This window comes from Mustela erminea, chromosome 7 (genome assembly GCF_009829155.1).
Source record: "Mustela erminea isolate mMusErm1 chromosome 7, mMusErm1.Pri, whole genome shotgun sequence".
In the NCBI taxonomy this organism is placed as follows: domain Eukaryota; kingdom Metazoa; phylum Chordata; class Mammalia; order Carnivora; family Mustelidae; genus Mustela; species Mustela erminea.
The window spans coordinates 75,688,832-75,706,379 of record NC_045620.1 but is presented as its reverse complement, the minus strand read 5'-3'; the positions used below and the strand labels follow the sequence as shown (position 1 = coordinate 75,706,379).

Below are 17,548 nucleotides of genomic sequence, written 5' to 3'. Positions count from 1 at the left end.
ACAAATGATGTCAAAGATCTAAAATGATGATATAGGTCATTAAGAAGTGAAATTAACTTACTAGAAATAAATTAACATAAACCTTTGCTGTACTATTTGTGTGAAATTTATAAAATAAAAATCAAGGCAGAGGAGAGAAGAGAGAGATCTCTTTCCATGGTCCACTACACAAATTCTCCTCTAATTCTCAGTTCACAGAAGCCAAATAATAATATTTTGTCTGATGACTTCTATTACTACTATATTTACTCTACTTGTTCAACATTTGCATCATTCTGGGACTTTCTTTTAAATTACGATAGCACACACATACACAAAAGGCATTAATTTTCCAATTGCCTTTCACTGGCAGGTACTTAAACAGGAAAGAGAAGTTGTCACAATTGCGTTCGGATAGTTTTGACCCTCTCTAGTCTTCGTAGAAAGCGACGAAGGTATCCGCTTCCCCGGAGTTCCCCAAGCCCTGCACCACGGAAACGAAACTGCATCAGGCTCCGCCCCACCGTCAGAGTGAGCCAATCAGGGTACAGCCCGGGGTGATCGCGTGCCGGGTGTCATGGCGGCCTGCAGGCATTGCTGCTCGTGCCTCCGACTTCGGCCGCTTTGCGATGGTGCCTCTCATCTGCCAGGGCGGAATCGGACGCTCACCCAGCTACAGGTGCGAGCTCTGTGGGGTGGCGCGAGGTTCCGATCCGTGGCTGTGGATTTAGGCAGCAGGTAAGGAACAACGTGCGTCCTGTGTCCTTTAACAAGGCGTCCCGTCCAGGCAGCCCGAGGTACATTGATTTCCCAGCCTAGGAATCTGGCAGCGCGGGTCTCATTTACCCCTCTTTACCCCAAACCTAAATGCCAGATTTCTGGCTTTTTTGGATTTGGGGTATGTCTTTCTGGATTTGGTGTATGTCTCCTGGCACCATTCTCCTTCCCGCACTGTTTCAGCCTCGTGTCCTTTGCTTCTCGGTCCTCCCTTTTACCCCTTTCCGGCTCCTTTTTCCAGCTGAGTCAGTCCAACTGACTTTCGTCGCCTTTATTTGCGGAGACTCGGACTCTGAAGTGGGAAACATTTCACTTCAGGATATGGAGTTGACAGTGGATGCGTGTGTCATCAAATCCAATTTATTCCCTAAATGCATGGTCAGTATGACCCTGGGTAGGAAGGAAAGGAAAACTTCAATTTATTGAACGCTAGTTACATGATACACGCTTTTTAAACCTGCAGTAAAGGTGCTTTTACCTCATTTCATGGTTCAAACAGAAGCTCAAAAAGGGTAGCTTTCTCAGAGTCACCTACTTTGAGACTATGTGGATTTTGCTTCTCTCCAAGCGCATACTTTTTCCATGAGTCCGTTTGCCATAATTCATGTCTAAAATCTCTTTTTAGGGACGCCTGGGTGGCTCAGTCGGTTAAGCGTCTGCCTTCCCCTCAGTCAGGTCATGATCCCAGGCGAGTCCCACATTGGGCTCCTTGCTGGGTGGGTGGGGGAGTAGGAGGAACCTGCTGCTCCCCTTGCCTGTGCTCCAGTGCTGCCTCTTTCTCTGACAAAGAAATAAAATCTTAAAAAAAAAAAAAAATCACTTTTTAAAAACAGATTTTTAGAGTAAATGAAATTGCTAATGCTTACTTTATATATCTACATTTTTCATAGGTACTTTAAAATCTTTGACCCTGTGTGTACAAAACCCAAAAATCTGCCACTGATTACAGGTCTTCCTTCCTAACTTATTGAATGACTGATCCTGAACAAGTTACTTTTTTGTCACAAAATGAGACTGGCCTAGGTCAAGGGTCAATTTTTTCTGTCAGGGGCCAGATGTAAATACTTTAGGCTTTGTGTGCTGCATACTGTCATATACTGGTGTATGTTTACAAACTCTTTAAAAATGTAAAAAAGAAAAGAAAGAAATAGCTGAAAGTCTGTACAGAAACAGGCTATATACTTTGTTGATCCCCAGACTAGATGACCTCTAAGGCTCTTTCCACCTCTGGCATTCTCTGATTCTGATTTTTTTTTTTTTTTAAAGATTTTATTTATTTATTTGACAGAGAGAGATCACAAGCAGGCAGAGAGGCAGGCAGAGAGAGAGAGAGAGGGAAGCAGGCTCCCTGCTGAGCAGAGAGCCCGACGCGGGACTCGATCCCAGGACCATTAGATCATGACCCGAGCCGAAGGCAGCGGCTTAACCCACTGAACCACCCAGGTGCCCCTCTGATTCTGATTTTTTGAGGGAGAAAATATCTCTTCCATTTTTCAGTAACGTATCATTCTTTGAATAAATGCCTCAGAACAAACACCTGCTGTGCAATAAACAGACTTTTTTAACAGACTCAAAGCAATGGTAGTAGCCCCTGCTTCCCAAATTTTCCATAATCTACTTTAAATATTTCATTTATCAGTAAACCTGGATCTCTTGTAGTTAGTTCTTGAACCTGTGTCATATGTTGCAACAACTAGATTCCTACATATCATACCTTCTGGGTAAATCAAATTCTTTCATCTTTGTATTAGGTGGTTTTTTTTTTTTTTTGCAACATTTATTGAATTTGACTACTATATGCCATTCACTTTATACTCGTTACCATGTGTATTATATACAGCGCTTTAGGAAACTATATACTATTGTGTTTTTCAAATGCTGTACTTAATACTCAGAGTAGCCTTTGAGGCAACTGTTTAATTTTCAGTTCAACAAGCTTTTATTGAGCATCTGCTGTGTACATGGCACTGTAGATACAGATTCTGATAGGGAGTAAGATAAACACAGATGCTAGGAAAATCACTGTGAGAGAGGTGTGAATGGGGTGCCAAAGGAGCAGAAAGGCATTTCTATCCCACCCTAAATCTTGTCATGGGAGGTGAATCTTGAAGGGGGAGGAGAAGGAATTAGCAAGGAGAAAGTGGAAGTGCAATTACAGGCAGGTGACAGTGCTTTTGAGTAACTACAAATAACTCACTGTGTATGAAGCAATAGGTGAAATGTGAATTTAGCATCAAAGGAAGGCCAAGTGACAGGCAGAGGCTGAATCCTAAAGATATTTGGGGGTTTTGTTTGTTTGTTGTTGTTGTTGTAGTGAATTTTTTTCATTGGAAGTTGGATTCTACAGTTACATTCTACAGATGTTTCTTTTTTTTTTTTTTTTTTAAGATTTTATTGTTTATTTGACTGAGAGAGAGATCACAAGCAGGCAGGGAGGCAGGCAGAGAGAGGAGGAAGCAGGCTCTCCACAGAGCAGAGAGCCCGATGCAGGGCTCGATCCCAGGACCCTGAGATCATGACCCGAGCCGAAGGCAGCGGCTTAACCCACTGGCACCCTTCTACAGATGTTTCTAAAAATGTTTTTTAAAACATCTCTCTCCCTGGAGTTGTACTTCCTGTGGCAGCTGACTCTGTTCAAACTTCTCATCGTTTTTCCACGTTTTTCCCACCCTTCTTCCCACCAATAGAATCTCACTACTCATCCTAATCCTTTTTATTTAATGTTTTCAAGTATTTTTTTTGTATTAGTTATTCATTCACATTAGGTAAACATTCACATGGCTCAACATTTTAAAAGGCTCAGAAATCTCCTTCCGTAGCCACCCAAAGGCCTGTGTGTTATCAATCTTGTCTGTATCTGGAGATATTTTACATGTAAAATACTGAAGAGTAAATTGATAAGAGGTAAAATCAATATATATAAAAGTAGTAAGTTTGCACCAAAAACAGAACTAAAAGTGCATGAACAGGAAAAGTTACATAGGTCAGTTAACACCAGCTGAGATCATGAGATATAATGAAAAGTAACCACCTGGTTCTTTGTGTAATATAAATTGTATACACCTGGGAGAAAAACAGTTCAAATCAGGGCAATCACCAAGTTAGGACCATAGGACTATCTGGTGGGTGCACTAGGAACCCTACTGAAGACACTGAGTAGACTCAACAGAGGGAACAAAGAAGGCAGGAGAATGTGGTGTTTGAATAAATATATAAATCCAAGTGTTGTTTGAATAAGCATATAAATGGAAGTGTACATGTATGAGAATATCTAGGGGTACTGCAGGCCTATTTGTTTTTCTCACTGGTTCAATCAGTTCCCACTGTAAATAGGTCAGCTGTAGAAGCTTAACAGTGTTTCCTCAGCTTCACTTCTCTGCCTGCTGATAAAATTGGGAAGGGCTGCTTAGCAGAGGAGTGGGTCATTTACTCCTTGCCTCAAGCTTTGTATGTGTGCTCTCTTTGGTACACTGCTGGTCCCTGCATAGGTGGGGCCATGTGACTGCTGTTCACCAGTGGAACCTAATAAAAAGTGATATATGTCATTTGCAGACTGAAGTATTTTATTCCAGTGATGCTTACCATTATTCAGAAAGAACCCATGTTCTTAACCTCTGTTCTCTACTGTGTTCTTTTGGTCCCCTGTACAAATTATATCTCCATTAAAGAATAAAGACTTATTATCACTGAGGATATGCAAAAGAATATGCCACTGTGGGCAATCTCAAAAATTCTGGGTCCAGATCCCCATTAATGGAATAGAACTAGAGCTTTCACAGCTCCTCTTCGTGGTCTTGGGGCCACGTCAATTTACTTTAGAGAATACTCCCCTTTCTTTCACGGGAATCACTCAGAATTTACATTTTTGGATGAAATGCCAATTCCTGTTAGGTCTTGAGAAGTACTGGTAGCATATTCTTACTCCAGAGTAAACAAAATTTCAAGACCGCAAATTTACATTTTACACATAAAACCTTGATACTGATTTTAGCTATAGGTTGGTGGGACTTCGCTTGAGTCTACACTATGTGACTGGCTCTGAGCATCTCATTCCCTTCACATACTATGCCAGCTCAAGCCTTATCTCTGCACTTCCTCATTCCATCTATCAGGGTAGACCCGTTTTCATTGTAGGCTGTCATCACAACATCTGTGTTGAACAGTAACAGAAATCCATCTAGAATTTCTCAGATATTTCTTGTGGTTAAAATCAATTTTTCAAAGTTATGATTGAGTACAAGTATACATGCTTTTTTTTGGCTTTCGATTTTAACAAAATGAGTCTATCTGAATAGATAAATATGCTTTTCATGAACTAAGGCTTCTGACAGAAGTGTTTAATGGGTAGAAATATTGAATTATCTCTTTATCCCTTTTGCATATGAAGGAGAGGGTGGGCAGGGCATTAGCATGTGCGTATGTGTGTATGTATGTGTATTCAGCACTGGACCATGATAGAATGTTTCTGAAGCAGGCTTCATAGGACAGAACATCTTTCTCGGTATCTTCAGGAGTCACTGAGTTGGTTTGGCTTCACAAAACTCTTATGAATTTTGGTTTCTTTAACAAATTTTGCTGATCTGTTTCAAGCCTTAAGTAACCTCTTTTTGTACTCTGCAGAAGCTGGGGAATAAGGCTGATAATACCACCTATTTAATATCTATAAAGACCACTTTGTTAATATATAATTTCCATACTGTACAATTTACCCATTTAAAATGTACTATTCACAGTGTTGCAGCCATCACCACAATCAATTTTAGGACATTTTCATCACCCCCAAAAGAAATCTCAGGCCCATTAGCAGTAACTTCCCATTTCTCCCCTATCTCCATAGCCCCAGGCAGCCACTAATCTAGAGAATTTTTGTCTCTATGGATTTGCCTCTTGTGAGCATTTCATAAAATAGAATCAATGGTGTCTGTGACTGTCTTCTTTCATTTATTATGTTTCTTTTTTTTTTTTTAAGGTTTGAAAATTCTTTTTTTTTTTTTTTTTTTTAAGATTTTGTTTATTTATTTGCCAGAGATTGAGAGAGAGCACAAGCAGGTGTGAGAGGCAGAGGCAGAGGGAGAAGCAGCCTCCCTGCTGACCAAAGAACCCTATGTGGGACTTGATCTCAGGACCCTGGGATCTTGACCTGAGCCAAAGGCAGATGCTTAAATGGCTAAGCCACCCAGGTGTCCCCAGTTACTATGTTTGTAAGCTATATCCATGTTGTAACACATAGCAATACTGCATTTTTTTTTGAAGATTTATTTATTTTTAGAGAGAGGGAGAGATAAAACACAAGAGTCGGGGAGGGGCAGAGTGAGAGTATCTTTCAAGCAGACTGCCTGTTGAGTGAGGTGCCTGATTTGGGGGAGGGGTTTGAGAGGGCTTGATCCCATGACTCATGAGATCACAACCTGAGTGGAAACCAAGAGTTGGACACTGAACCAACTGAGCCATCTAGGTACCCCAATACTTCCATTTTTTAAATGGCTTAATAATATTCCATTGTATGCACTGAGACCACATTTTTTTTGTTCATTCATCAGTGGATATACATTTTGATTGTTTCCATTTGGGAGCCATATGAATAATGCTGTGCCTATGAATGTTCCTATGCAAATTTTTGCGTGGACATAAAAAGTTTTAATTTCTCTTGACATTTGCTTTGGAGGAGAATTGCTGGATCATTTAGCAACTTACGTGTTTAACCTACTGAAGAACTGCCAGATTATTTCGCAAGGGAGATGTACTATTTTATATTTCCACAAATACTATATGAGGGTTCTAGTTTCTCCATAGCCTCACCAACACTTGTTATTGATCTGTTTTACTACACCCATCGTAGTAGATGTGAAGTAATATCACATTATGGTTTTGATTGCATTTCCCTATGTACATGAGCATATTTTCATGTACTTAACTGGATATTTAGTAAATTTTCTTTGTATATAGACTTCTATTCAAATCCTTCACCAATTTTAAAATTAGGTTGGTGTTTTTATTTGGTTATAAGTATTCTTTACATATTCTAGAAACAAGTCCCTTGTTAGATATGTGATTTGCAAATATTTTCTTTTATTCTGTGGGTTTTCTTTCACTTTCTTGATATCCCTTGAACCAAGAAAATTTTTAATTTTGATAAAGGACAATTTATTTTTTCTTCTGTCACTTGTGCTTTTGATGTCATATATAAGGCATTGTCTAACCCAAGTTTATGAAGATTTACTCCTATGTGTTTTCCTAAGAATCTTAACAGTTTTAGCTCTTACATTTAGGTTCGTACTACATTTTGAATTAATTTTTATTTATAGTATGAGGAAGGAGATCCAACTTTATTAACTTGTCTGCATATGGATACCTAGTTGTCTCAGCACCACTGGTTGTAAAGGCTATTCTTCCCCACCTCCACCCCACTGACTTGTCTTGGCACCATTGTTGAACATGAATGTCTTTGCAGGCAATATTTGGGAATTTATATTTTGTCCTGAAAGTACTAGGGATACTTCAAAGGATTTTAAGTAGAGAAATGATCTTATTTATCTGTCAAAAGGCTACTTTTATCAACAAGGGATGAGAGACTAAACGAAGGTTATAAATGGGTATTAATATTTAAGAACAACTTCTCTACCCCCAAAGTATTTTATCTTTCATTCAGATTTCTCCTGTGCCTTCTTTATTTTTCCTTAAGTAGCTCTTAAATTCCCTGGTACTTTTAATAACAATTGTGAACTCTATCCCTTTTTTAACTTGTTTTTTGCTGGGTGGGGGCCTGTGTGGCTTGGTTCTTCTGTTAGAATCTTTGATTATTTTATACTGAACTGCGATTTGTATTGATGACCTAAGTCCTTTTGTAATGAATTTTTATTTTTAAACAGAAAACTAGAAATATCCTCTGGAAAGCTGGCCAGATTTGCAGATGGCTCTGCGGTAGTACAGGTAAAAAGTCCAGATTTTTAAATTTTCATCTTAAAAATGCTTATGGAGACCGCTCCTGACTATCTTTACAACATCATGTCACTTATTAGAATTGTGGTACTGTAAGCCATTTCTCGTTTCAGAACCATTCCAGAGAACCAGGGAGTCAGGGGGCTGGATTTACTAAGTGACTTAAGATATGTTTGAAACTTGGGCTTCTGTTTTGTTCTGATAATAAATTCTGTAATACTACTCTAGAGAAAGTGATTTTACTATTTTCTTTAATTGTGATAAGTGAGAAATTTTTCTTTGTATGTAGCCTAAATTTCTTCTTAAGTAGTAGAAAATACGATTGCTTGTGACTAAGCATATTAGTAAGCCTTTTCTTGATCTCGTAGAAGGGATCAAGATTTGATTAGTGATGAATTATTTTCATTTTCATTGTGTTCATGGAATAACAGTTCTCTTCCCTTGTATTTAACTGGAGCAAGGATTCACTCACTCACTACTTAGATGTTAATGTCTGTTTTTTAAGGAATTTGCCCGTGTTGTTATTTATGTTTAAGTCAGGTGACACTGCGGTGATGGTCACAGCGGTCAGTAAAACAAAACCTTCACCTTCCCAGTTCATGCCTTTGGTGGTAAGTATTTGTTGATTTATCTGAACAGTAATATGGCATAAATGTAGAATTTGTAATATTTTTGTCTAATGTCTAACGAGTACACAGTGTAAACTTCATACAACAAAGGATTTTCTTTTGTAGTTTGAGTCATTAAAAGAATTTAGACTGCTTCATAATCAATTCTCATATTAGTAGTAAGCTGCTTTGAAATGGCCAGGTTGATAAGAACAGTGAAATGCATGAAGATTTTGATGTTGAATAGCAGTGAATTCATTGCTCTCATAGGTTTCCCTTCAGTATGAGTTTGCAAGTATATGTTTGGTGAAAAGAAAGGAGTGCTTTAGGAGTTTATGGCTTTTTTCTGTTATGAAAACAGAAATGCAATTTTATGTAACAGAGTTGATACAAAAAAGGGAATGTTTTATTTGACCAGAGTAAGCCACTGTGGGCAATAATAAGGCTATGTAGTTTACTGCTAAGTGGAAGACTTTTTAAAAATCAGTTTACTGAAATATTTCTATCACGGTTTTCCCTTCGCAAAGAGATATGAAATGCTAAAAGTAAATAAAATATCCTTATTTCTTAATCTGGACCATGTTGTTAGCAACCTCAGGATAATTAGTACATATACAGCGGTTCTTGGGGAATAGTTTGTTGCCATAAAAAGGAGTCAAATGAACTTCATTTTTTTTTTTCATACTATCTCAGGTTGACTATAGACAGAAGGCTGCTGCAGCAGGTAGAATTCCCACAAACTATCTCAGAAGAGAGATTGGATCTTCTGATAAAGAAATTCTTACAAGTCGAGTAATAGGTAAGATAGTAAGATAGAGGCATTAACTCTGTTACACCTGTGTTAGTATTTCTTCTATCTATATTTACAGTTCTCTTAAATTTTCTTCCATTACATTAACACTACCTGAGATTATTTACTTTCTGTATCCCCTCACTCAGATATGGGCTCCAGCAAAGAAAAAACTGTTTATTCACTACTGAATCCTGGGTACTTGTTATACTACCTGACACAGAATAGGCATTCAATAAATATATGTCAATGAAATGAATGAATCTCTATTGAGCATATAAACTCTGTGGCTCTTGCCCCTACTGTTCAGTTCAGTCTATCCCTAGTATTCATTTTCATATTCATCGCAGTAAATTTTGAAAGCATTATATTCATCAACTTCTGAAATAAGGCCCATAATCTTTCAAATCTTTGACATCCTTAATATTGTGGGATCATTTGAGTTTATAGCTCTTCTATAAAGAAATGGTTACTTTGTGTAAATTTATATGCATTTTTCAGACATAAAATACCAAGGAAAGATTTCTTTTGGTCTCTTGCTGGTCTTAAGTCTCTTTCCTTGGCTTATATATGTAACTAATGCCTATGGAACCAGGATGAAAAATTGCTCCCCAGTTTTAGACTTGTTTGTTCGTGCCCCGCTAGTTTTTTGTTACTAGGACAGGATATACATTAATTGAATCATTGACATTTATCTATGACCCCTTCAGTAAATCAGCCCAAGGAAATTTTTTTTTTTAATATACTGAACAGCTAGCTATATTATTTTTCAGCCTGATGTTTAATAGGAGAAAAAGATAAACTGTAAAGCAACTCTTGTCAGTACTATTTAGTGTCTTTTCTTTTTTTTCTTTTGGCAGATCGTTCAATTAGACCTCTCTTTCCAGCTGGTTACTTTTATGATACACAGGTATATTCTGCTTTAGGTTTATTTGTTTCTAAATCAATAAAAAATTAATGAATTTCTATAATACTTCCTAGGCTAAACATTAGAACACAAAATAAGAATTTTTGGTAATGCTATTTTATATTAAGCTAATTTTTTAAAACAATAATTTTAAAAATTAATACTTATTCAGTGTCATTTTGAGTTGATACCTGAATTATGAGTAGTAGTTAGCCAACCTACGAGTGTGGGGGAAACATTCTGAGCAGATGGAATGGGAAGCACAAAAGCCCAGAGGCAGGAAACAAACTGGTGATTTTTAAAGTTTAGAGTAATTGAGGAAGGAGGGGACAGACCCTTCTGGGACCTGTTGTCATATTAGTGTCAGAGGCTAGGACAATTGATACAAACTAGTCTTTACTACCTATTTTACTGGGTCCTCTAAACTTCTACTTTATTATATTTTGGTATTTTTGTGAATATTATTCTCGTTCAGAATAATGACCCATATGCTTTAATGAACTTTTACTTATTTCATAAAAATAAATATGCTTTGCAGATACGCCTTTGCAAGGATGTCACTGCCTCAAGTAGTTTTTTTTTCTTTTTTTAGTAAGTTGTTTTCTTAAGTACATGACATAGGCATATTATTGCAGTATAAAGGAATTCATCATTTTGTTTTCTATATGCTAAGCAGAAAATAATATTTTTTATGTAATAGAAATAGCTAACATTTACTGAATATTTTCAACATGCCCAGTATTGTAAATGCTTTACAAATATTATTTCCTATAATTTTCAGAAAACCTTTTAAGAAAATGCTATTATTTTTCCCTTTTAAAAATGAGAAACTTTTGAGGCTTAAGTAATTTGCCATAGTCAAGCATGTATTTAGTTAAATGATAGCCAGAAATAAGGGGTTTGACTACAAAGCATATGCTTTTAAACACATAGGGCTCCTTTATGTTAGACCAAGATTTAGCCAAAATGATAGTCCTCCTAAATCAAGTAGATTTTTTTTAAGTACTCTGAATTTTTTCCGTTGTACCAGGTACTTTGTAATCTGTTGGCAGTAGATGGTGTTAATGAACCTGATATTTTAGCAATTAATGGTGGTAAGTATACAAATCAAGATTAAAATTATCATGGTCTTTTTAAAGGAATGAAATCTTTTTACTTCAGTTCTTTTTTTTTTTTTCCTTTTTTTTAAGCTTCTGTAGCTCTCTCATTATCAGATATTCCTTGGAATGGACCTATTGGTAAGTTAAGATTTGAAAATAAGAAACACTATGTTTTTTCTTGAAATACTAGTGAGCATGCTATAGCAAGAGCATAGATTAATTAGCTCTGACTTATTATCTCATAGGGAGTTTAATTAGATGATATTCTAAGACTCCTTTCAGCTCAAGATATTTTCATTTTTGCCTTAGGTTTTGTTTTTGATAGCAAAATGTTATGGTGTTAGAGACTTTATGTTCCTAGATACTTTGACTTCTTAATTGTCTCTCTGTTTGAGGACTTTTGGTGTGGGGGGGTGGGGATAGGAAATTGTTATAGTATATGGTCTTTCAGGATAAAACAAATATGTTTATAACTTACATCTCTTACAAATTGTAATCATGAAATATAAAAATGATTCATCGAGTAACTTCTGAATATCCTAAATGTCAGATACTAAGTTAAGAACTGAAGGAAGAAAGGCAGTCTAGGAATAGTTCTTGCTTTCAGTGTAAGTAGGGGAAACAAACAAATAATTATTTATGAACAGTATTATAAAGCTATAGTAAAAATGATAGAGAAAGGTATGTTTAGTCTTTGAAATCATGTTGTCAAGGAGGGCTTCTCAGAGTACTCAAGATTAAATTGAACCTTAGTAGGATCAAATGGTAAGCATTTGCCTTGGAAAAAGTATAGTCTAGCTTGGGAAAAGAACACGAGCATAATCACAGAAGTATGGAAAAACTAATGTATCTCAGCAGCACAGTGTCTAGTGAGGCTATTAGGTAGGGTGAGGTAGGATGTTCTATGGGCCTTAAAAACCATAGTAAAAATATGGATTTTATTGTAGTCACAATTAAAGATCGGGATCAAAGCTATCACTGGGATAGTGTCTTGAAAACAGACTTTTTATTACACAACTGCCAGTATTTTGATGTATTTTAGGGGCAGTGAGAATAGGAATGATCGATGGAGAATGTGTTATTAATCCAACACGGAAAGAAATGTCTTCTAGTACTTTAAATTTAGTGGTTGCTGGAGCACCTAAAAGTCAAATTGGTAAGTAATTTAAGTAGTACATTTGTTCCGGATTTTAAGTGTAAGTTCTGGTTTCTTAAAAATGCATTTATATTCTTCTATGTATGTGTGTCTTGTCACTTAGCCATAAAGATTTTTGTTCTGTTTTATTGCTGTCCTATTTTGGTGGTGCTCTTGCTTCATATCAAACAATACCTGAAATTACAGAATGCGATACAGCCTGAAATTACAGAATGTGATATATCTTTGGCTGGCTCAGTTGGTTAAGCATCTGCCTTTGGCTCAGGTCATGATACCAGGTTCCTGGGATTGAGTCCTGCATCGGGCTCCTTCCTCAGTGAGGAACCTGCTTCTCCCTCTGCCTGCTGTACCCCTGCTTGTGTGCTCTCTCTGACAAATAAAATCTTAAAGAAAAAAAAAATTAGAATGTGATATAATTTTACTTGAAATATATAAAAATCTTTATTTACCAAGACAATTCTGGTAATTATTTTTAAACTAATAAGCTAGTCTAAAAATTGAATTTCTAAATCTGGTAATAAATTGTTTTAATAGTTTAAATATGTTAATTTAGCTAATTCATCATTCAGCGCTTGTTTAATGTCCTTTGAGAAAAAGGTGACCTGTTTCTGCAAGGTAGAAAACTTGTAAGAAATGCACTGACCATAGGTTACCCTCACTCCTTGTAATAAAAATGTCATAACTGCATGAATGAAAATTGGCCCGGTTCTCTTAAAGGAGAATTGGCTTTGACAGTAGAATGACCTGTATCTAAAACCTAGCAGCTGTCACACAGTTAACTGTGTAACCTTGGAGAGATTAATTAAGATCTTATCAGTTAATTTTACTGTGTGGTATTTGATGTCTAGGACTTTTTGATATGGGATCTTCTGATATGGGAATATTTTGATAAAATGTAAACTATTAAGCTTTTAGTACTTTTATGTACAATTAACATGTGAAACACATTTCGAGCTTCTTTTGGAATATTAGTCAGTGATGGAAATAGAATAAGGACTCTATGGTAGTTAAAACATATATAAGAGGAGTTGTACATTATCTACATATTAATTAGGGTTCGTGTTGCTAAAGTAAATAACAGGGGGGACCAAGACAATTATAGTGGCTCCATGATATCTTTTTTTTGGTAAAGATAATATATTTTTTTAAAGATTTTATTTATTTATTAGACAGAGACAGTGAAAGAGGGAACACAAGCAGGGGGAGTGGGAGAGGGAGAAGCAGGCTTCCCTGTGAGCAGGGAGCCTGATGCGGGCCTCAATCCCAGGACCCTGGGATGATGACCTGAAGCCAAAGGCAGATGCTTAATGACTGAGCCACCCAGGCGCCCCAGTAAAGGTGTTTATTACAGACTACATACACATGTGTGCATGCATGGGCCAGTGTGGAGAGGTGCAGAAGGAATCTCAAGCAGACTTCATGCTGAGTGGGGAGCCGTCCAGGGGCTTGATCTCACGAGCGTAAGATCATGACTTGAGCTAAAATAATCAGTTGTACGCTTAACCAACTGAGCCATCTAGATGCCCCTGGCTCCATGATACCTTAAGAAATCTAGATTCCTTCCAGCTTTCTGCTCTGCTCTCCTCAATGTGTGGCCTTCAACTTCATGCTTATGAACTTGCTTTTGGAGCTCTGGCCAACTTAACCTGACCTATAGACTAGAGGGAAAAAAAGGAGGGGAGTGACTAAAAGGTGTATTCCACCTGAGTAAGTCATCTTCCCTTTCAAGGTGCTTTACTAAAGACCTCATATAGCGATTTACACTTTCACTTACATCACACAGAACTATAACACATGACTGCAATCTTGATTACTGGAGAAACAAGGAAATGATTGTTGGACTCGAGCTCCAAAAGATGAGATTCTTACTGTGGTAGGCTATCACAGTGTGGAGAGAACATTCCAAAGATTTGGGGAAGCCATGAATAACAGATGACCCTTAACATATTTGAGCATCCCAGAAAGGGCCTTGAGCAGAGTACTGGTTCACTGTCTCAAGTTTACTTGGTCTGCATGAGAAATTTATTTTTGCTTAAAGTTATAGTGTTCATTACTTTCACTTAGTAAATTGATTTGGCTACTTTACAGGGTTGTTGTGAAGATTAGAGTCAGGGTTTGTAAAGTGCCAAGCATAATACCTAGTTACCTAATAGGCATACTGTTAATACCTGCTGTTATCATGAAGACACAGAAATAAACTTGCTTCTGAATGGCTATAAATAAATAGCCTCTACCTGCCTTAGACTGAAGCCCTCTAATTTTATGGGGATGTTGGAGGAATGCACTGAAGATCTTTGTTGCAACTGTGGCATGCTGTAAAAACCCCATAAGCAACTTCTAGCTTGCCCTTCTTACCTCTTGCTCTCTAGATGGACGAATTAGACTCCAGAGACTGCATAAAGCATCAGAAGGTTGTTTTGACTTCATGTTCATGTGTCAAACTTAATATTGGGCCCAAGTCCAATACCATCACTATGGAACTTATGGGATAGAAAAATACAAAAAAGTAATTGCTGCCATATCATTATTAAAATATTTAGTAATCCAACAAATCTTTGGAATAAGGCCTAAAAAACAAGAATAATTTCTTCATGCAGTTGGCTGCTAGATGACTTCAGCACCATTCTGCACATTCTGCTTGCTTTTAACTGGTACACTTAATATCACTGATCTTTCTATTTATGCTAGGATATAGTTTAGGAAACAGTATACCAGTAACTATTTAAGAAGAAATTTGTATCTAGAATTCACAGTTTTCAACTAATCTCAAAAATCGTTAGGGATACCTGGGTGGTTCAGTGGGTTAAGGCCTCTGCCTTCAGCTCGGGTCATGGTCCCAGGGCCCTGAGATTGAGCCCCACATCAGGCTTTCTGCTCAGCGGGGAGCCTGCTTGCCCCCCCATCTCTCTCTTCCTGCCTCTCTGCCTACTTGTGATCTCTGTCTGTTAAATAAATAAATAGAATCTTTAAAAAAAAATCTTTAATCTTCAGCTACTGAAAATGGTTAACAGCAGTCATTTAGACAGCACTTTTTTGTGTAAATTTTTAGTCTACATGGTGATGCTGTCCAGTAGAACTCTGCAATGAAGTAAATGTTTTATATGTGATTATGGCTACCGTGTACTTGAAATGTGGCTAGAGTAGCCAAGGAACTGAATTTTTAATTTTACACAGTTTTATCTAAATGCAAAGAACCGTATGGAGCTAGTAATTCCCAAATTGGACAGCACAGATCTATAGATTAAAAAAAAACTAAGGAATTTCCTTCTAAAGTATTTTCAAAAATGAATTGCTTTGAAGTCTAATTAGTGAAAACAAAGTCAAGGAATATTGATTTCTTTACCATATTATTTCTTTCATATTTTCTTTTAAATCAACTTATTGAGGCATAATTTACATACATCAAATGGATTTTTAAAAATCTCCAGTTTAATTCTGCGAAAAGTGAGGGAGGATGTCATGGGAATACTGATAAGAAGAAAAATATAAGTATAATCATGGTATCATTGTGCCAGAAAAGCTGCTTTACGCCTCAAATGAAGTACTGAAACCTGACCTTGTCTTACCCTCCTCCATTTGTAATATAATCATTTCAATATTCCTCTACATTTAGAACCACAGTAGGCCAAGTTATAATTTTTGCTTTTGCTTCAGCCATCAAACCTAATTTAGAAAACTCAAGAGGAGATGGAAAGCATATTGTATTTACCCACATTTTTCCTTAGCAGTACTTTTCCTTCCTGATAGTCCTTGGTTTCTTTTTTTATTTTTTCTGTTTAGAGAATTTCCTTGAGCCATACTTTTAGGGTAGGTCTGCCAGTGACAAATTTTCTTAATTATCTAAGAGTCTCAATTTTTTCCTAAATATATATTCCTTCATTCCTTTATTCTGTAAATATTTTCACTGGGCATAGGATTTTGGGTCAACAGTTCTTTTCTTTCAACACCTAAAATACAATATGCCAATCCCTTCCAAGCTCCATGGTTTCCAATGATAAGTCTAATATTTTAATTGCTTTTTCCATATGGGTGAGGAGGTACTTTTCTCTGGCTGGCTTCAAGATCTTTTTGTCTTTGGTTTTCCAAAGTTTAATTAGGATATGTCTCTCCTTGGGTTACCCTGTTTGGGGTTTACTCAGCTTCTTGAATCTGTGCATTTATGTCCCTGCCAAATTTGTAGAGTTTTCAGCTATTATTTTTCCAGGACTTTTCAGCCTGCCATCTTTATACTCTCTTTCTGGAACTCCATGACACAATGTTAGATCTTTTGTTTTAGTTTCACAGGTCAGCTTCAACTGACTGTTGGAATTCCAATATAAAATACAAAGCACAAAAGATTTTTTTCATTCTAGATTAGACCTAAAAGCTTTACAAGTGATGATTAGATAATAATAAATCTTAATGACAACATTATGTGGTTTTAATATTAAATATGATAGTTACCATCACATCTGTGCATTGCATGATGTTTAGCTGTACAAATTGAGAAGGGCCAAATATGACACATGAGGAGGCAGGAATCTAGCAGAAACCTGCCTGGCAGAAACCAAAGCCAAACCTGAATAGCAGATATTACTGGAAGTGACACTGGGAGCCAGAAGGGCTACTTGGCGCTTCCCTCCTTTACACAGGAGTTTTACTATCACAAAACCATAAAAGCAGCTTTTTTATGGAAGTAGTAACAGTCCTCTAGTTGGCTTACTTGACATAGTATCATGACAAAAGATTTCCCCCCACCTGTGCAAGCATTAGACAGTGTGACAATGAGAGAATTGAGTAGGAGGTCACATCAAATAATTGTTAAACAGAAAACATTTGGGATGCCTGGGTGACTCAGTCAATTAAGCGGCTGCCTTTGGCTTGGGTCATGATCCCAGTGCCCTGGAATTGAGTCCCACATCAGGCTCCTTGCTTGGCCGGGAGCCTGCTTCTCCCTCTGATTCTGCCTGCCACTCTGCGTGCCTTTGCCCTCTCTCTCTCTGACAAATAAATAAAAATAAAATCTTAAAAAAAATTCACTGGATTCCTACTTTATTGATATTTTTAAATTTCATTTTAAGTATGTATTAAAAATGCAGCTTTAAAGATGGAATTTTATGGTATTTGAATTCTATCACAAAACTTATTTAATAAATAAGTATGCATAGTTTATTTTGTTTCTTTTTTTTTGTGAGAAATCCTTTACAAAATTGAAGAAAGCTATAAACCTAATTTCAAGTATTAAGGTCTCTTTATTCATTTACTGCTGTTTACATTTTGGAAGGATGCTGATTCGAAGGAAAGAAATTAAAA

General features: G+C 36.8%; 1 protein-coding gene and 1 long non-coding RNA gene across 3 annotated transcripts in view; one reads left to right on the top strand and one right to left on the bottom strand.

The window, feature by feature from the left end:
• The first annotated feature begins 534 nt into the window (after positions 1-534).
• Positions 535-17,548, top strand: part of PNPT1 (polyribonucleotide nucleotidyltransferase 1) — a 46,702-nt gene continuing 29,688 nt past the window's right edge. Inside the window, exons 1-8 of one of the 2 annotated variants that reach the window (XM_032352168.1) lie at positions 535-717; positions 7,626-7,686; positions 8,232-8,306; positions 8,997-9,102; positions 9,954-10,003; positions 11,031-11,094; positions 11,191-11,238; positions 12,143-12,256. In XM_032352168.1, the coding sequence (XP_032208059.1) occupies positions 557-717; positions 7,626-7,686; positions 8,232-8,306; positions 8,997-9,102; positions 9,954-10,003; positions 11,031-11,094; positions 11,191-11,238; positions 12,143-12,256 (679 nt within the window). In that variant the 5' untranslated portion in view covers positions 535-556. The remainder of the gene's footprint in view (positions 718-7,625; positions 7,687-8,231; positions 8,307-8,996; positions 9,103-9,953; positions 10,004-11,030; positions 11,095-11,190; positions 11,239-12,142; positions 12,257-17,548) is intronic. The other variant, XM_032352169.1, reaches the window with a different exon arrangement.
• Positions 711-17,548, bottom strand: part of LOC116595598 — a 58,890-nt gene continuing 42,052 nt past the window's right edge. The window contains exon 6 of the long non-coding RNA XR_004287756.1: positions 711-1,146. This is a non-coding gene — a long non-coding RNA (uncharacterized LOC116595598). The remainder of the gene's footprint in view (positions 1,147-17,548) is intronic.